The sequence below is a fragment of the Zosterops lateralis genome, assembly GCF_965231275.1.
Source record: "Zosterops lateralis genome assembly, chromosome: 13".
NCBI lineage: Eukaryota > Metazoa > Chordata > Aves > Passeriformes > Zosteropidae > Zosterops > Zosterops lateralis.
The window spans coordinates 975,638-996,230 of record NC_139773.1 but is presented as its reverse complement, the minus strand read 5'-3'; the positions used below and the strand labels follow the sequence as shown (position 1 = coordinate 996,230).

The 20,593-nt window shown below is 39.9% G+C and overlaps 1 protein-coding gene across 1 annotated transcript in view; it reads left to right on the top strand.

The window, feature by feature from the left end:
• Positions 1–20,593, top strand: part of SCAPER (S-phase cyclin A associated protein in the ER) — a 135,798-nt gene that overhangs the window by 58,564 nt on the left and 56,641 nt on the right. Inside the window, exons 22-23 of the mRNA XM_083870732.1 lie at positions 1,106–1,171; positions 10,254–10,380. Coding sequence (XP_083726858.1) covers positions 1,106–1,171; positions 10,254–10,380 — 193 coding nt within the window. The remainder of the gene's footprint in view (positions 1–1,105; positions 1,172–10,253; positions 10,381–20,593) is intronic.

The following is a 20,593-nucleotide window of genomic DNA, read 5'->3' as shown; positions in this document are numbered from 1 at the left end:
GGTTTGACTGATTTGTCTGTACAGAAGCTGAAATGTGTTGTTTCTGGCTAAGAAGGCAAGAGGTTAATAAAGGAATCTCACCTTAATGTTTAATACTAAATTCAGCTGTGATTAATGGCTTTATTCATGACCCACAAATCAGAGCTGGTGGTGATGTAACAATATTTGCATGGGGCGTAAGTTGAAATGGTGAAGCAAACCATTCCAACTGGTGGAGTGGCTTTGGGAAACTTGAGTCATTTGGGTGAACAGAAAATATAAAGGAAGGTTTAAAATATGTATCCGAGAGAAATGTTATCTGCATCACTGCAGTGCCTGGATTAGTTTTGCTTTATGTGTGTGTTGTTAGAAATGGGGTGCAGGATTGTCACTGTGAGTCCTGCCTTGCTCCAGGAAGGACTCATGGTTTCACCTGTTGGCACAGGCTGGCTGGAGTGAAAACAAGCAATGGAAAAAAGTCTTGTCTCGATCTTCCTGCTTTTGGCATATGGCCAATGTAAACAATCGTTTTAAGGGAGTAAAGAGGTCGTATTTCTGTTTCCAGCAGTAAAGGAGTCCTTGGTGGAGGTGTATCCGTGCTGTTTGCCTAACATTCGTTATGTTACACTACAGTCATTAGTTACATAAAAAATGCTCCTATCCCTGCAAATACAACCAGTTATTTGTATGTTAATTGTAATCTCTCTGATGTACTAATCTGGTCTGCACTACATGTCTAAGTCATTAATATTTTATATAACAATATTACTTATGTGTTTTATTATAATATTATGTAGCATTATATCACTAATAATTCTGTAATAGGCAGTAATTACTACAGTTGTACATATCACTTGTGAAATTTTCTACCATTTGAAAAGTCAACTTCAGTACACCTTTTGTGTACTGATGTTATTCTAAAGTAGTAATGTTAATCATAACTTGTTAATGGCCAATGGCCAGTAGATAAGCACCAGTGGATTATGGATTATGACAGGGCAGCATTGACAGAAATGCTATGCTTTACAATGAAGCAGAAAAACCCAAAGGTTTGAACTCCCTTGCTGGTCTTACATCCTGTACACGTTAGTCAATAGTCTATAATAATGAATATTTTCTCCTCCAGGGCAAAGGAATATGAGAGCTTGATGGAAGCAAAAAATGCTGTGTCTGATTCTCCATTTAAAGCCAAGTAAGCATTTATCTCTGTATGTTTTAGACATATACTATTTTCCCCTGTCTGTCACAGAAGTGCCCCTGAAATTTCTAGTGGAGCAGGTGTGGAAGATTTTCCCTCAATATAGGGCATGTTGCCATCCTGAGTTACAGATCAGTCTCTAATACAAAAGGTCAGACTTCAATAAATTCAGGGGTTTTTTTTCTGAAGACACTGTATATCTTAACCTGTGTAAGTTGCAATAGTAAAAAGAACATATACTTACTTTTTCTCTTACCTGGAAACGAGAAGGTTCCAGTCTTGGACCTTAAGACTGAGAGGTGAAAATTCAGCACTGGAATTCTGGGACTGGAAGTCTTACATTTGACCTTCTTTGGTCAGAAACAAAGGTTCTTGTTGTGGAAATACAGATCTTCTAATGCACAGATGTCTTGGGCTGACATTGAACTTTTTAAAGAATGGACCTTTTTATTGTCAAGGATAAGGCACAGATGAAAACAGTTGGATGGAAAGATTAAAACAAGATCTGTGATCACTGGCAAGTTCATTCTGCTCAGTTTAAAAGTGACAATTACTCACCTTTTCTTTTCTGGTTCCATTGAAACCAGTAGGGAAAAAAATGCAAGATATTTGGATTTCCAAAATTACTTTGATAAAGTCTATTACCTGAGATTTTAAAAGAAACTATACAGCTGTAGTTTAAGTGGAAAACAGTTAAGAAATGGAAAAGAAGAGGAGTTTCATCAGCCTTGGCAGAACAGGGAGGTTACCAAGAGTTCTGCAGTTCTGTGGTGGGCAACATGTTCTTAAATGACTTGGGAAAAGAGGGCCAGCAGTGAGGGAACAGTGTGATGTTCATGCCGAGATTCAGGACAGTAGGGACGAGAACTGGTGCTGAATGATAACTTTGAAGAGAGTGAGTGAGCAGGCAGTAAAACGGCAGGTGAAATCCAGTGTATGTGGAGTGCTACCCAGTGGAGAGGGAAGACAGAACTCAATTATATCTTCACATTAAAAGTGTGAGTCTTGAATTTGCAGATGGGGTTGGTAGTTCCTGGAAAATACCAGCTCAGTGCTCAGTAGCTCATAGAAATCCTATGTTAAAATTACTTAGAAACAAGTGAAAACAGAACAAAGAATGTCATCAGGTACAAATACCTGGGTCCTTTACATCTTTTAAAAAGGATGTGAAGTTCTAGTTCTTTATCTCTGAACACATAAGCAACAGTTGCTAAAGGTTCAGAGATAGCAGACAGGGAATTAGGATTTTTAGGTATATCTTATGTATTAGGAAATAAATAAACTAGTACTACTCCTGGAGGTAAATGTGATTAATGGGAAGAAGTTCTTACTGGGGTTATGTTATAGAGATCTACAATGTCACAAATAGCATGGAAAAGATGGATGGTGACTGCTGACTGTCCTTCTTGGTACCAGAATGAGGGAGCACAGGGGAAAGCTGGAGTCAGGTTCTAGAGAAACCAAACCCAATGTTCTTAATGCAGCATGCAGGGAGATGTAGGGAACTCCTGACAGGATTCACCCAGGTTCTCACTGACAGGTTACCTGCATTCCTGCAGCTCTAGGAAAGCACAGTCAGCCCAAGAGACTCTTAAGCCAAAAATGGGGAAACAAATGGATTAGTGAAGAGGATTATGCAGCCTGCCCTGTTCTTAGTGTTCCTGAGACATTCATTCCCAGTGGGCAGATGGTGTGTGTGCCTTACTGATAACTGGGCCTAGGAGGTCTGTACCATCAGTCAAGGGGCTGGGGAGTCTTGAGAGCTGGAGTCAAAAACCCTCATCCTAAAATTGCAACAACTTTCCTGACTGGGGACTTTTGTCTTCAGACTGAGATAATAACCTGTACCAGTTCCTGTATATTTTGTGGTTGTTTCCATCACACATAAGCTGCTGAGGAAGGTGGAATTTTGTACAAGTTGCTGGTTGTTAAACAGTTCAGATCTTTTCAGTTTGACCTCCTTGATGTACGTACAACCAGCCTGTATGCAAGTATCTCTTACATAGGCTTCTCAAAAGCTTGAAAACTGCTGCTGAACCTTAGATGTATTTTAAAATAATAAAAATCCATCACTGAGGTTTGACACAAGAAAATGACCCATCTCCAGCAGATGGCACACCTGCATAAACACATGGGAAGGAGTTGGCTTAGTTTCTTGTTCATCAGCACTTCCGTTTGCAAGATTAATTTCATGGTATATTGAGACTTCTAGATTTGTAGCTTCTGTGTTTTGCTTTTCTCTGCTGCTAGAAAAAAAATAGGTTCTAGTCATCAGAAAGTAGATATATGTGAATTTGACTCTGAATATATTAATAAGCTCTGGTGTCTCAGTGTTAAATTCTGAGATTATCAGTGATATAACTTGGTCAGTTCTGTCTCAGTTGTAGTGTGAGAGAAACTCCAATTTTAATTTTTTTAAAAAATGTTTTCAAATTTTTTGAGTGATCCTCAATTTATAGTTTTCATTTCTCCTTATGTAGTTAGTTGCTCATTTGATTTCAAACAGAATCTTCTGCTACATCTGCTTTTTTAGTTTCTTCCTTTATTGCCTCCGTTAGGGCTGTACCTTTTTACATGTGAACTAGTGATAGTCACTGTATAGCTCACTTCCATCACAGATCTGGGAGGTCTCTTTGCAGTCTTCTTGTAGAAACCTAGAGATCTATCAGAGGTTTACATCTAAATTTTTGAAATACAGTTTCAGGTACCGTAGTTACTGTTATTTCCAAAATTACACAATTTTTTACCTGCTATGAGGGCTTAAATATTTGTGAGCTTCTTTGAAATCGAGGAGGTAAAAATGGGAACTCAAGTCTGAACTGGCTTTTTAAGTAGAGGAGTGTCTCTGAATCAACCAGAAGCCCATTTATTTCTATTAAAATGTGTTTGCTTTCCACAACACATATTACAAAATGGAAGAAGAGTAGGGAAGTATTATCTCTTTCTGTAAGAGAAAGGATGTGAAGGCAAGAAATTTTATGAGGCAAGAGTTTTAACCCAGACTGTATCTGCTTACATGGCACAACCTAGTTTTAAAAATAGTAGGAAAATACAAAACTAAGTACAGGATCCTACTTAACCAAGGCCAGCAGGAACAGGAGTCAGCACAAAGAAACAAGAAGTAGTAGATCTGAAGCATTATTACCTTGAGAAGCTGTGCAAGCAGTCAGAGGGTTGGCTCTTCAGCCAGAACACCGAGTGCTGCACAGGGATTCTGTGATGAGCTGCCCCTGTACCTGGCTGGGAGAGCAAACTGCTGCACAGCTCTCAGGAGATCTGCACAGTTACTGGGGAAAGTCCCATCACAGAACAAAAGGGGTAAAAACCCAGAGTGCTAAATGCAGTCTTTGGGTCAAAAAAAATGCGAAGACTTTTTATCTTTTCCAAGGGAAGGTTCGATGTACTCAGATTAGAGTGGAAGTATACCAGTGAACAGAAAATATCTTCTGATTTAGTGGGCTATGGAGCTTAAAAATGGAGAAGTTCCTTTTTAAATTCTGTTTAAAATGGGCGCAATTGGTAGGTTTATTTATTTACTTAGTAGAAGCAATGTGTTTTAGATTTTAAGTAAAGATATCTTTCTTCTGTGCTTCCTTTCTTATGCCACATTTCTTTATCCACTCCTCTACCCCCAAACTGAGTGTCTTCACAAACAACGAGAACCATTTATGGAATGCAACTTCTTATCTGATTTTAGTTCTTAGTCATGTTGGCAGTTGTTAAAGAAGAAAGACAGAAAGCAGAGTTAGTCTTTGGCAGGTAAAAAGCCTTTTTAGATCACCTTTAAGATTAGGCCACTTTAATATTATGAGACCATAGATTTGCTGATGCAACTGATAGACCATTTCAGTGGTTCATATTACTTGAAGGTTTGCAGATTTATAAAAGCTTTATGCACTAAGGAAGCACTGATTTAAGTGCTTTCTAAGCTCTACACTGATACTACACTAATAGCAATCAGCAGACAGGCTTTACCTGCTGTGATAGACAGTGGGTATCCCTTTTTCAGTACTACAGCACTGGGATTGTAAATGACTCTAAGGAGTTCTTTCTTAGAAATGACGTCTAAAAGATGGCTGGGACAGTTGGGTCTTTTAATATCTGTTTAAAAAAAAATGCATGCATTAGGGAGAGAGGTGGGATAATTCCAAATATTGCCTCGTTTGGTAGGTATTTTAGTCTCTGAATTATTTCATGTGGCAAGAGGGACATTCAAGGAAAGGAGTGTGGAGGTTGTCAGTTGGAACAGCCAGGTGTTGCTCCCTGCCTTTCTCAAGTGCATTTTTTGTTGGTCCCTGGTGGCACTTAGGTAATTTTCTAAGTGTTGGTGAACTCTTGTTGGGTTTGTAGTATTAACTAATATTCTCTGGGAACTGATCTGAGTTTTTATTTGGTGTCCAGTGTACTAGGATAATGTGGCAAGAGGTGTGTCAAGTGTGCTCTCAGGTGTCCCTCAGAGCACATTTTGAAAAGGGAAGGAAAACATTTTCACAGAGTTAGAGAGTTATTTACATCTATTTAGGATCTTCTAATGCAGAGATGAGGCCATGCATTTCAGTGCTGAATATCCAGGTAGCAAAGTATGATTGTCATCCTTCAATACCATAGGGAAACTAAAGTAATGAAAGATTACCTTGTGCCTGAAGAGAATTAGCAGGTTTACAGGGGGAAAAGTTAACCCTTGGTCTAAAATTTTATCTAGTCTCTCCTCACATAACAAGAAATGGTTTTAACTTTTTTTTTTCTTCTTTTTTTTTTTTTTTTTTCTTTTTTTTTTTTTTTAAACTAAGTAAAGGGATACTTCAGATAGTATAGAAATTGGAGCCACTATTATTCAGGAAACAGACTGCAGCACAAAAAGAAGAGGTAGAAAAAGAAATATTTCCTGTAACAGTCTGCTGCAGAGGAGATGGGAATGTAGTGTGAAGTTTGTTGTTTCAGAAGCCTAAAGATAAATGTCTGTACCGATATAGTACTTTCTTTCTCTCATTAGGATATCTCAGTGCATTCACAGGATAAACTCACCTTGTAGGTTTTCCTGGTGTAGAATGCTTAGAGTCTAGTTAGGCCAGTTACAAGATATACCACAATACAGATTACTGAGGGGAAAAAAAAAAGACAATCTCTGAAACTGAAGTATTTATATAGAATTTAATTTCCAAAATGTTGTGAAAACTGTAGAACAGCCAGAGTGTAAATAAAATAAAATTCAGGTAAACTTTAAAACAAGATAAATACCAGGAGTATGATTGGGCAGGCAGTGGATTTCCTCTTCAGAGAATGGTTAAAACCTCCTCATGGGAATGCAAATAAATATATTCAAAAAACAGTATTTCTAGGAGTTTTTCATCATGATTCAGATTTCCATTTCAAGGTGTATGAAGCTACAGGGGGTTTGTGTCTGGCAGTGTTGGTGGCTTTGTTCAGCTGTGGGATGCTGTTCCCATGGCACACCTGCAGTGCCCAGAGGGTGCCCTGTGTGCCAGGACATGGATTGTAGGGCAGGGGTGGCACTGGGGGCACAGGGAATGGCTGGGGGCTGCTTTTAGGGCACCTCCATGGCTTTGACTGGGGCAGGGCAGAGGTGCCACAGCCGCCCTCAGTTCCCTCCAGCACCGCCTGCCTTGGGGAGAATGAGGGCAGCATGTCCAGGAATGGGGGCAGCGTGGCCAGGAATGGGGGCAGTGTATCCAGGAATGGGGACTCTCCATGTCTGGCTGGCCCCGGGGCTGCCCTGGCAGGAACAGCTGGGAGCAGAATCCACTCTTCCCATGGGAATTGCCCAGCAGCCAGCACCCTGTCCAGCCACACCCATCCTTTCCTGGACATCAGCATACATCCAAGATATCGGGTTAAATATGCTAGTGCTGGACACATTGATGCTATTGTTTCAAGGCTTTTTCTGGAGATGAAATGTGACCTGGAAATATTGACAGATCCTTTTCCTTTGGCCTACAGAATATATTAAACCTGCTAAAAATATTTAGCCCATGTTAAAAACCTTTGATATGACTATCCCTTATTTTTCCATTTGCAGTGCAAAAAGATCAGATACTGTGTTTGTATTTGCTGAACATACAGTTTATTAGTTTACATTATGGCAATGTTCCAAGACAAATCAGGGCCTTTTACATCCTTCTGATATTTCTTCTGCATTCTGAATTATCCGTTTGTGAGAAGTACTAAAACCTTAATAAGTAAGATGTAAATAATTTAAGGGAAGAAACCCATTAACTTTCTGTTTTATCCTGCACAGTAAAGTTTCAATATTTATCATTACCTGTATGACTTAGTAAGCATTGGAGGAGTGAAAATTGGGGAATGGAAGGAAGACTTCCTAATTGTCTTGAAATGTTTGGATTTGGATTCAATGATATTTCCAGAGTCACTGGATCAGGTGTGGATGCCATGTCCCAGTAATCCCCCATGCATACCAAGAGTGTGCCAGGAGTCCAGCATGTACAAAGAGCTCTCTCTTTCCAAATCCATTCACAGCAATGGCAAATTCTGCATCCAAGCACAAGTCCTCTTGCATAGATTTCCAGTCCTTTGAAACAGTCCAAAAATTATTCTTATTTCTCTGTCATGGCCAAGAAGTCAGTATGAAGGACATTTAAATAATTTCTCCAAGGCTGACTGGGTGAGAGGAGGCAGTTTTTATTTCCCCTCTGCTCCCCATGTGATCACACAGCATCCGTTGACTGCTTTTGGCAGAAGACTCGCCCTGCAGTAGGATATGAGCATGTAAGAGCAATTCTTTAATGGGGCAGAATTGGAAATTCATTCTTTCAGTTTCGTACTCTGTGATGCTGAACACACACTTAGAAAGTTTGAATTTTGGTAAAAGTATCCAGAAAGACTTTTAGAAGAAATGGAAAGCTGGAAGCTTTTCTTGGGGAGTTAGTACAGGTTGTTTTTAAAATGAGAACAGAAACTGAACTGAATGTTTAACTTACGGAGCTTCTTAACAGATTGAAGAAAAAGACACTTGTGTTAGTTGTGTCAGCTGAAGGCTCAGTGTAATATGATTATGTTCTCCTTGAGTCCTTATGAGTAGTGTTTTGATAAACCTTACACATTTTGTATGCTGATGCCTGATGGAGATTAGGGAAGTGTCTTTCTTCAGCTTCTGTGGTTAATCCTAATGGAATTCCATTCCTGTGATGTTAAATGAAGCAAATGGAAACCTGTCTTGCTGTCTTTTGTCAGATGAAGTTACAATATAGGGTGATGGGCTTTATATATGCTTTAATCATGGAATTTGGGTAGAAATACCAAAGAAATAAAGTATTTTTTACTTAATGTGCTAGGATATTGCCAAGGCAATAGCCAATCTAAATCCCACTCTGTGAGAATACTCTGCTTGTGGACTGCAGCAGTTCCACTTCTTATTGGTGCTGTGGTCTTTTGATTTACTGTCCAAGTCCTAAAGTTATTTGGGCTTTGGCTTTTAATTTTGTTTCCCATTTTAGCTTGTGGCTTATGGAGATAGGCAGAGGTTTCCTCCAACCTCATTTTCCACAGAGGAAATAGCAGTGCAAAAAGATCTCATCAGGATATAATCTCCTTTTATTTTTCTTGTCATAAAAAAATCCTGGTTGTATATTAGTGGGCTCAGATGACGAGATGATAAAAAGTCTAGGACTCAAAATTCTACAAATCATTTTTATTTGTACTTCAAGAATATATATGTCTCTTCAGCATGTCTTGAAAGCTATTAATGAAGCTCCTAATTTTTTCAAAGAGAAGACACAGAGTACCTGCTGTCTCTTGATTAAGTGGAAGCTCTCTATTCTTCCCCAAATTTATATTCTGATTTTGGGGATTTTTTTTGCTTCTTTTTTTTTTTTTTTTTTTTTTTTTTTTTTTTTTTTTTTTTTTAAGTATTGACTATTGTGATACAATCTCCAATTCCATCTCCTGTCTCATTTCTGGGAGACTGGTTAATGTAATCTTTTGTTTTCCAATACTCTGTGGTCATTTCGTGAATGCCTTCTGGCCCTTTTACACTGCTATCTCCCATTTTATGATGAGCATTGTTATCTTTGCCCTCTTTTTTCTTCCTGTAGACTTCTGTGTGTAGGCTTACAGTCCCAGCAATGTCTGCCACTCCTGCTCAGTTACCAGCTTTGTCTTACTTCAGTGCAAATTGCCCAGTAGGTGAAACCAAAGGTCCAGCAAGCCCTGAGCCTTGTCACTCAGAGCAGCCAGGAGGGGACACTGAGGCAGTGACATCAAAGCCATGAAAAGTACAGAATGACACTTCCTCCTGACTGCTCTCAGTCTCCAGCTAAGGGACTCTGGCAGCCTTATCTCCTCTGCCCTGCTGCTCTCAGAGAGAGAGAAGTCTCCACCTTCACAGTCAAGGCACAGAAGGGTAAACTCTGAGTGTGTTTTGGCTGCTGTATTTTGGACGTTAGGGTGAGAGAGTTGAGCCCTGGCACTGTGTATTTCCCCTCACTGCCGAGCAGGAGAGCACAGGCGAATAGCCCAGGTGCAGATGTGTAAAACTGAAATGAAACCTAACCCATATGTATGTCTACATCACTCCTACCTCTGCATTTTGGCTTCATCACTGACCCTTATTAATAAAATGCCCTTTCTGAGGTAGGCTACAAAGCCGTTGCTTTTCTCTTATTCAAATAACCCTGAGGAGCCATTTCTTTTATGATGCCTCTAAGAAATCAGCCAAGTGGTCCTGCTGTTCCATTTCCCTTACTCATCTTAAATAGGATGAAACCATTTGAAAATGAGGATGGCAAAATCTAGCAGGATACTCTGTGGAAGGGGAATAGGGAAACAGAAACAAATGTAGCTAATAAAGCACCTTTGTGGCTGTACTGTTCACTATATCTGTGCTGTTTCCTGGAAAAGGTAAATAATGAAATGTCACTCCAAGCTGAGTGTATGTATGCTTGGATGTTTAGCATCTTGTTCTGAATAGATTATCATAATAGATAATAATATTTAAAATAGATTTTCATGATTCAATGTTACCAGAGGTTCATTACAAAGATGTAAGTTAATAAGGGAGTTCTTGCTTTGACTGCACTTTGTTTTCTGTGTTCTGTTGAAGGTTACAGCGGTTAGCAAAAGACCTTCTGAAGCACCTCCAAATGCAGGATGGCTGTTCCTTGGGGAACAACAAAGTTCCTGGTCTGGACAGGACTTTAGGAGAGATCTCTCGCATTCTGGAAAAAGAGGTATTGTGACTTATGATTGACCTATAAATTGTTTAGCCCTCAGGTCTCATCAGTTTGGATTTGTGAATGTTTAATGTGAGATATTGAAGGATAAATGACCTCTGTGTAACAAGCAGTATCTGCTATTACACTTTTCACTTATTTCTCCTTATTTTCATGAGGATTGTTTTTAACCTGGGTCATTTCAGTCATCTAGTTTATAGTGCTTACCCACAAATAGCTTTTACAGTAAAGGCCAAGCCAATCAGCAAAAAACAGGAAGGAATTGGATCCAGGTTTGCTGGAGCACCCATCTGTTGAGTTTTGCCAGAGTTCAACAGAGTCAGTGAGTCTTTACTGGAGGAGGAAGGTATGATGTACATATATGTGGGATATTTCTAGGTTTTTAACTTTTTCAAAGTTATATGATTGTAGAGCATGTTTTGCTTGATGGTAAATGTTGGATTTTTTTTTTCTTGATAGCACTGCATTTGCATCTTTTATCCTATTTCCTCATGGTTAGTCTGCTGCCACAGTGCTTTGTGACTTGTAATGTGGTTTTTTTTGCTCCATTAGGACCACATATTTGAGTTTTCAGCTGGAATATTATGTTCTGTTCTCTCTTCAACCACTAGAAAATACTTCTCTTTCTTATCTGTAATCAAAATATAATGAAAATTCATTCTGGAAGACACCAAATTAATGAGATCTGAGGAGGGGGTTGCATCATTGTGATTCATGTTTGTGAGTCGGGGTTTGTGAAAATGAGGACTCTGCTTGATGATTTTCACAGCTTAGTCAGTGTGGAGAACACAATTGTTAATGGCATTTGCTTTTAAATACTAGAGGCTGCCTGGGATGCACGAGCTCCTTGTGTGTTCTGGTGGTTCCTTGGAGCTGCTCATCAAGCTTAAGAGTGTGTTTGAAAGAGTTGTGCTATTTTCAAATTCTGCGGTGTTTTCATTAATTATTGAAAAATTCATTTTTTATTCATTTCAAAATACAGAAATCATGTTGTTGCATGACTACTCTGAAAAGATTAATCTGTTTGAAAGTTATCTAAATAATCCTTGGAAACTCTTGGAAATGTGGAGTTGTATCCAGCCTTTTGCTAGTAGTCATCTGCTGAGATTTTTTTAACATGAGATGTGAATTGCAGCAAAGTGTTACTCATTAATTGTTGACATGGTTTTGCTAGTTAGTGAGTCTGCAGTGGGGAATTAAAAACTAAATATGATAGTGTTAGTAGACATGGGTTATTTTGTTGTTGATTTGGGGGTTTAGCCCCAAAACATTACTGAACTACTGGAGAAGTGTTTTTCTGTCTGGGTGTTCTGATCAATAAGGTCAAGAAGGATTGATTTCAGTAGCTGTTGCTGTGTTTATAGCACAGATCATACATGGTCATTTGCAGGAGGGGATGGGAATTCTCTTGTTAACGTGGGAGTCAGAAATCAGCAGACACATCTTACATGTCAGTGGGCACTGAAAAGAGCCCTGATGGTGTCAGTCATGGACTGAGAGGAGGAGACTGACACTGTTAATTGAATTTCCCTGGAGAGCATAAAAATATAACCTAATGTGGGGGGAGGAAGGGGGAGTGGGAACCACACAAGCTGTCAGTGTGTGTGAGCTGATAACATTGATTTACTCTTGCTAATGGCCTGGCTTGAATAAAGAACTGCCCTGAGGGAGGACAGGCTTCACTACAATAGATCTTTGCCACTTTACCAGAAATTCTTCTTACTCACAAGAAGTCCTGCCAAACTATTACAAAATATAATTGATCCAAAACCCCTCTTTTCATTTATAATGTGAAACATTGGATTTTTCTTTTGTTAATAGTTTACAATGCCTAAAAAATTTATGTATTCAGACTCACCAGGGGAAAAAAAGATTGGTTTTACAGATGATTAAGTAAATTGCTGAGCTGGTGTTGGTAACAGTAAATACAAAAAATATATACCACTCGATTTCTGAACAGAAGGAAGGGTTATTCAGCTCATTAGAAATTCCATGGCTGTGCTAAAACAGCCTGAAAGAGTGGGGCGTAATATTTATGCAAACTTGAATCACAGAAAAAGCCACACACAAAAGATTTGCAGCCTGTCTCAGTGGGATTTGCCTCCAGGTACAATCAGATCACACTAACAATTTCTGTTTGGACTTGGCATTCATCTGATGTGTTCCACTGTACTGAATAAGGCTTTTTCTCACTTCTGAACCTCTTTCATACTCTGAGAACGTTCTAGGGTGCTGCATGCCTGCATGGTTATTGTGGTCACACTTGCTCTTGTTTCTGCCTTCCTGCTCTGGTGGACACGGCACATTTTGCACCTGGGGCCAAGTGATCCAACTCATACAGCAAGAAGTGCTTGTTTAATGCAAATTGAAAGGTTTATATATCCTCAAGATAGTCAGATTTGAGAAATCTCTCTCAGGCAAAGATGCATCATAACTACTGTGTATTTTGGAGTCCAGGCTGTTTATTGCAGCACCTTACCTGCTCCCCATTCACTGCTGCTGGATCCCTGTGCAACACAGCATATCTTGAGCCTAACAAATGAAGGAGATGTGCTTTGTTTTGCCTCAAGTAGTTGTTAGATTTCCAGACACTTCTTGATATGGCCACTTTGGCTAAGCTGGAAGAAACTCTACAAAAAGTAGGAGCTTTGTGTCCAATGCTGGAAAAGGATTTGTGAAGAATAAGCAAATTGAAGTGCAGATTTTGAGGATCTGACTTGGAGTGTGGCCATTAGCTGCATGAAACATGTGGCTCACGTGTCTTTAAATTAAATAAGCTTAAGAGGTAGTCTAAAGTCATAAACCACCACGTGGTTCCAGTTCTAAATAGGCTTGTCCCTCTCAGGCTGTGTGTTGGTAGGAGGCAAGGAGCACAAATCACAATGTTGTGTACCCCTAGTGTGGTGTGCCCCAGGTGTGTCCAACAGGTGCTGCTGCTGTTTTGGGTGTGCTCTGGGTTATTGGAACGCAGTGCTTGGGTTTGTTTATCTCACTCTTTCTGGCAGAAATCCTAGAAGGAAGCTGTATTCACTTTCACCTCTACTTTGTTGAAAAGTACGTTAAGAAAACAAAAACACACAGAGTCACAACAGCAGAATGCATGCAAATGTTACCAGAAAGCCCTGGCCTGGGGTTGGCAGATGTCATATGGGACTCTTCAAGCGCTTAGTAAGATCTGATAACCCTCAGTTTAAGATCTCCTATGAATGGGCCTTTGATGCTCTTACTGAAGGCTGAGCTGATGTTTGAGGAGGCAGGGCTAGAGCACTTGTCCTGCCACAATTCTTTTGATTTTAGGCATGTTCATGCCTTGATGGACTGATTTTACACATCCATCACCAAGGGCAACCATGTGTTTCAGATGTGCAAGGAATTCCAAAGTTACTGCTCTAGTCTGCCTTGGGCACTCCCACAAAAATATTCTGTAATAGAGAACTCTTAGGAACCAGGATATTGAGAGCAGTATATCCTGTTAGTGTGACTGCAGCTAGTTTTAACATGCTTATTGTTTTAACATGCTTTACATCTATTAATAGTTTTAACATACTTTACATCTATTTCCCTATTATGTAAAGAGGTGAGATTTACTGATTAAAAACTTGCTGATTAAAAAAATCTACTGATTAAAAAATGTCTCCTTTATAGACATGAGGCCCTAAGCTGACTGAAGCACTTACATTTCTAAGGTTGTGACTCTGACCTGGGTCAGAGGTTACTGCCTCTCAGATGGTCATCCTTTTACTTGCTGACAAAATATCCCTTCCCTAAAGTTCTTCCCAAAATTTGTTTAGAGAGGGTTGGGTTTACCTTCAGATTGTAAAAGTCCTGCTTTTAAACGTTAGGAGCGTCCTGTGTGGTTTTGGATAGTTCTGTGCTGGGCAGGGTTGGCTGACACTTACTCTGAGACACACATGCAGGGTGTTACCATTGTAAGGATGGTGACAGCAGCTGAGGGCAGTGACCTTTTCACCTGGCTCAGCTGCAGCTGAAACCCTGCAGTTAAATTTGTACAACACTTACATGTAACATTTAGACAAGCCCTTTATCTCTTGTCCATCCAACTGGGAATATGGCACAAAGATTCAGTAGGATGCTGAGGGAACCTCACAATTTTTGGAATTCGAGGGCAATGATTAATCTGCTTAACTGAAATTTCTTTTATATAATGCTTCTTACTGATCACTAGTTGGAAAAAGATTTCCACCACAACACGAGTGATAAGGTTCCTTTAGCTAAGTGGTTTGGCTGAAGCTCTGCTCCTGAGGAGAGGGCTGCAGCAGCAGGATGCAGGTTTGATCCGTGGCCCAGTACAAACAGTACAGCTGAGGCTCCCATATACTCACAAGGCACAAAGTCCTATAAGCAAAATTCTCTGCTTCTGTTGAGAAAACTTACTATGATTTTGTATGGGTTTGAGGATAACTGTGTCCTCGATCTCCTTCAGGCTCTCTAGGTGCTGTGATAATCTCAGTAAATAATAGTGAGTGAAAAATAAATTGTTGAAGTGTGGAGTTAAAATGGAACCAAAATTAATCAGGAGGCTTTTAATAAATTGTGCCACAGTGCTTATAGTTACTTACTAGCGCTCTTCGTGCAAATCTAGAAGCAGCTGCCTTTCAGTAGGCTGACTTTGAGTATGGTTTTTTACATTACTTATTCAGAATAATATTCTTACTGAAAACAGATTTCAGGGCGAAAATATACTTCGTTAGAGAGGGGTATCATTTTGTAGCTGAAAAATATGTGAATATGAGCAGGTAATTGACTGCAGTGGTTTAATCCTTTTTAGAAAAAAATGATCTCAATGTTCATAATCTCCAAAACATGCTCTCTCAGTTACCATTAATAGTTTGTTTTGTGTCAGGCAATGTTTTTGGGTTTGGGATTTTTAGAGAGATTTTTCAGCCTCCTGTTTGAGCAGTGGTGATGTCAGTTATTTACATTTCAGTAAAATGTTTGTCGTAGCTTTCAAATACATGGGGACTGTAGACAGACAGTGTTTATCTCATTGTAAAGACTGTCAGAAATGGCTGGCTCTAACAACACACTCTGGCCCTGTATTTATGTTTTATTCTCTAAACTGTTGGGCCCATTGGGGATGGTGACCATAACCAGGGTGAAGAGGGACAATCCCCCCCAATAATACAAACTCTTCATCGTCAGAAACAGAAACAATAAAATTAATAACTCTTGGAGAACTAATGTATGGAACAAAAGCAGTGTTAAATGGAACATGGGATAAGTTTCTTCAAATATCTCTACAGAGATTTAAAATTGCTCTGTGTGTGTGAATGTGTATATAAATATATATGTATGACATATGTATACAGACAAAATAGATTTTAGAAGCAAATACTCTGTTATTAAGACTCAGTATTGTTGCTTAAAGTATATTTAAGAATATAGTGAAAATTGTGATTCCCAAACTCTTGCACATTTAATTTTGGCACTGCAGGTATTTACACCCAAGGAACTGTGTGTTCCTGGTATAGCAGAGTGGTGTGGCCCTTAAAAAGAGAATTGCCAGACTATCTGTCACCATCTTACATAAGTCAAGAAAAGCATTATGTATGAGAAAGAGTGAAGATTACTGTCGTGGTGAATTTACCTAAATCATGAACTTGTGGCTTGACCCACATTGTCTGTATTTTGTGGTCTTACGTATATCCATGCATGTAAACAGAGGCACAGTATCTGTATATAATTTAACATACATCATTCTCTGCAGCCTCACAGTGGATTAATTTCCTAGGCTGACTGAAGCTTTACATAGTTTACCTTTAAGCCTTATTCTAGCAATGAAAAGCTTGGTCAGGATTGTGGACTGTGTGCAGGTTTGTGAGTGGGAGGTGTTCCTGGCAGGGTGGTTCTGGATCAGCCCATTCCTTTCCCTGTTTACTCAGCATCTGCCAGCTCTCCAGTAGAGGACACCACTGGCAGAAACAGCAGCGGTCCCTTGAATCCTTACAAGTCATAAATCTATTTAGAAGTAGAATTTCTCTCTGACAACAGGTTCAAACACCATTGTGCTTGGAAATCACACAGCTAGCTCTTTCTCCTGCTAAGCTGCTTACAGCAGCTGTCTCCTGGTGTGGGTGCACAGGGCACTTACCTGGCTAATCCCTGTGTATCCTGACAAAACTTAAATTTGCAGAGAATTCTGCAGAAAAAATAGAAGTACACATACGTACAGTACTAGTTTCAAAAGGAAACAGTTACATGCCCAAAGTCCGAGAGGCACACTGATGAGCCAGGGCTCTTGGTGCTGTCCCTGCATTGCAGAGATCTGTGAGCATCTGTCCATCTGTAGTGCTGCAACAGCCCTGCAGCTGGGCTGCAGCACTGCCAGGGCATTGGCATCAGGGCTGAGCTGTGCCACAGCTGAAGGCGCATCCATAGCTGAGGGTATGATGCCTTGGGAAGGCTGACCTGGAACAGAGACTGGATAGAGCTAGAGAATAAAGTAGGTGTTTATCAAAAGGCCTCCAGGATACACCTTGGGCAGGACAGGGCCTGGCCAGGGCTACACCCAAGGTGGACCCAAAATGATCACAAAAATGGACAACCAGTCATGAGGTCTTACACTTTTATAAGTTTTGGTCCATTTGCATATTGGGGTTTAATTGTCCAATTACAGCTTTGGGTTGTGAAGTCCCATCCTTTCTTGTTTTCCTTCTTCAGTCCACCATTGTTTGTGCTTTTGGCCCTGAAACCTGTACTCATTGTCCTTCATTGTACTCATTGGTCTTCATCAGAGATTTGTTTTGTCTACCTACTCTGTGAAGAGAGCTTACTAACATTTAATATGAGGCTCAGAACTGCATCCCGAGGCAGCACAGAATCTGAAAAACATGAAAGCTAAAACTTAAGGCATCAGGTGAAAGCAGCTGGAGAGGCCCTGAGGCTCCTCCTTTCCACCTCACCCTGCGATGCCTCAGTGGGGCCCTGTGGAGCCCTTGGTGCTGTCACGGTGCAACCTCTGCCTTTCTCTCATGTGTCTTTTGGCTCTTGGCCAGGTGAAGATTTTCATGCACGGTGCACTGGTTTACACCAAAAAGCCTTTTTTTATATCAGGCACTGGGTATTTCCTAGCCAAAGTTTTAAAAAACCAAAATAAACACCTACATGCCACCTTAACTGTGCTTTCATCCTCATGGGTTTTGTTCTCTATAAAAATAATTGGTACTCTTGTTTGTTACAATGAGAAGTTAAAACTTTAAGGTTCATTTTAGCTAAATGTATGATGTATTTCTATGCAAATAGTGGATTAAAGTTTTAATCCATCCATTAATTTTTCAACTCAGGATATTCCTGCAGTAGCCAGTTCCAAAGTTACAGTGATTCCATGTGAAGGGAAGTAATGAATCAAATGTGAAGGTGAATTATAACTATCTAAAGCCAATTTAAAATTTAGTAAGGGTAGTGAACTACAAAACATAAAAACAAGTTGTAAAAATTAAATTTTTTTAAAGTAAAAAACCAGTAATCTTAAACTAAAATGTTTTACCAGCTACAACTAGAATTTGAGCCCTTGGAACTTTGTATATTGCCGCTTAAAATCTAATAATTTTGCCAACATAGGAAGTAACATAGGGAATTCTGTATTTATCCATCCTTTGTTGCAAGTTTCAAGTACAGAACCTGAATCAGAGCATGAACTCCAGAAAGGATAAAGCAGATATAATTGTTGGAAAAGGCAAGATATGAGTAACCCTCCTTAAAATTAATTAACTTCTTTAAAGCCTGTAAGAGTGAGAATTAAAGAATGTTAATGTCTAAGTGATCAGCACTGAGTGCCTGTGATGCATAGTGCCACTCTAACACAGCTTGAAGAAGGTTCAGCAGTATTCAAAGCCTGGACTATCAAAATTGTCCTGTAACTACCAGTTAATCTGCAGATGGTCCAAGCTGGTGTTGGAATAGAAACATCCTCTTCTCTATCAACTGCAGCAGCAGATTTCCCAGCACAGAGGCTGTGGGCAAACACAGCAAGAGCTCTTTGGACAGCATTTCCCACCCAAACAGCCTTTTCCTGTCACTGCCTGGAAGAAGTCAACAGGTCAGGTGTGTATTGTGTGCTGCAGGTTGGGCAAGGCAGCTTTATCTCATTAATAATTCCTTTTCCCAGAGTTTCTGTAATCTGTGGATTAACCTTTTCCCCAAGATGAACATATGAATAGGAACTTCTTACTAGGGGTCAGTCACTGAATATTTTTTAACTTAGTTGCTGGAAATGGTATTAAAAGGCAAGTTGAGTTCACAGATAAGCTCTGCAGTGTTCTTATTCCAAGATTATTGGGAGGTTAATTTCTGTGCTCAGTGGGTGTAGTTGAGAACTGCTGCGGGATGTAATTAAATGCTGTCAGCTTCCAGTGTTGTACTAATTGTGGCTTTTGCTGTCAGCTCAGGCTTCTACATCAGTTTAGAACTAATACATCATATTGGAATGGATATAATGGATATTTATACATTCCAGGGTATGCAAAGTTCCTTCACTACAAGATGAGATATGTTTTAGTGCCATTAAAGCCCTCTTCTCAGTGTGGAGAACTCCCTGCCCTGACACATTTCTGCCAGTAGCAGAGGCCAGTTTAGAAATCACAATAAAGTAATGATTAGTATGGTTTCTAAAGAAGTTTTTGTTTGATTTGGTCTGATGCTATATATATACACACACGTTTTCTTTGAAGTATTTTTAAGTTCAACAGTGATTTGAGACCGTCATTTCTGACTTGAGAATATGTCACCCAGAGGCCTTCGTGGTCTGTTCTGATGTCTGCAACACCTCACAAACCCACCCTGTTCTTGTGCCCCACAGTCCCTTGTGGCTGTCCTGTAGATGGGCTCATGGGCAAATGATCTGAGAGGTTGGTTATAAGAGAGCACCTGAGGCAATCAGGGTGAAAGCAGTGTTTAGAGTTCAAATGACCTTGACTTCGTGACTGGTCTTTAAACAGCCGCTGCTCCCTCTCTATATGTCCTCTCCCACATAATTTTGATATCTTCACTTTGGCTGGATTGCACTGGTTTTCATAGTCTGGGTTTAGCAGAACTCAGCTGCTTTCTTGTGGCTGATAGCTCTCAGTAGTGACCTGTTATCACAACATAGCTGGTCTGTGGCTGGACAGACAAATCTGGCCATAATAGAAATCCAACTTGGCTAAGCCTAGCTCATTCTAGAACAAGCCCCTGGGTAAGCAATGATAGGGTGGATTTGAACTCAAACAGGGAGCCCAGCCAATCTGTTTCAGTCCTGAATGCAGACATATCACTGGCCAGGGAGCTGCGTGGTGCTGAGATCCCGACCAGTCAAGGTCCAAGCCTGGGAGTTTTGAACCCCCTATAAAAGGAGATGCTAAACAGTAAATCATGCTCTTTGTGTCATGATTATCAGGGACTCCAGTTGTGAATATGTCTCCAACCTACGACTTATAACATAATAACCTGTCAGATTCAGTGTTCAGAGACCTGACTTTCCTACTCACTGGGCAATTCATTATCCAATAAATGTTGAGAGAGGACAGGACACGATTCCATAATTTTGCTTTCTATTTACCTGCTTGGGAACTTTTATTTGTGTGATTAATCAGAAAAAGTCAAATTGGCCTCAGCTAATGGAGCCATCTGTGAAGATGCAAGGAGCTGTTGTTCCTCGTATTAAAGTTCTATTGTTGCTTTCCTTCTTTAATTGATGCACTTACTAGATGCTCTGTTATTTATAAATAGACCAAACATTTATTTTTAATAAGCACCAGTGCTACAATGCTCAGTTCTGTCTCTCAGGCTATCTATGAGGATAATTCTTACTTTCCCAAGCAATATTGTCTGTTTCCTGTAATGCTACTTGGCATGGCTGAAAGTAGCTAGACAGAAAGCATGGAATTTGCTGGTTTACCTTTACCTGTCTTTCCTTTACAGCTTTCACTGACTCTTGTGGCTTCACAATTAGGATTGTGAGGGTCCTGTCCTTGACAACAGAACTACAACAGGCTGCCTCTTTGGGACTTTACTGCAGAACTTGGAAGGAGATTGTGTAAATAAAGCTCATCCTGTTCAATTAGATCATACAGTGAGTCAGTAAGGAGTCCTATTGAATTTGGTTTGACCTGACAATGTGGGCAGATGTTTGTAAGCAGAAAAATGAATTAAGTATATGATGGCGTAGACAGAAATAAGGTTTATATGCACAGGATGTTTAGTGTTTTCAGGA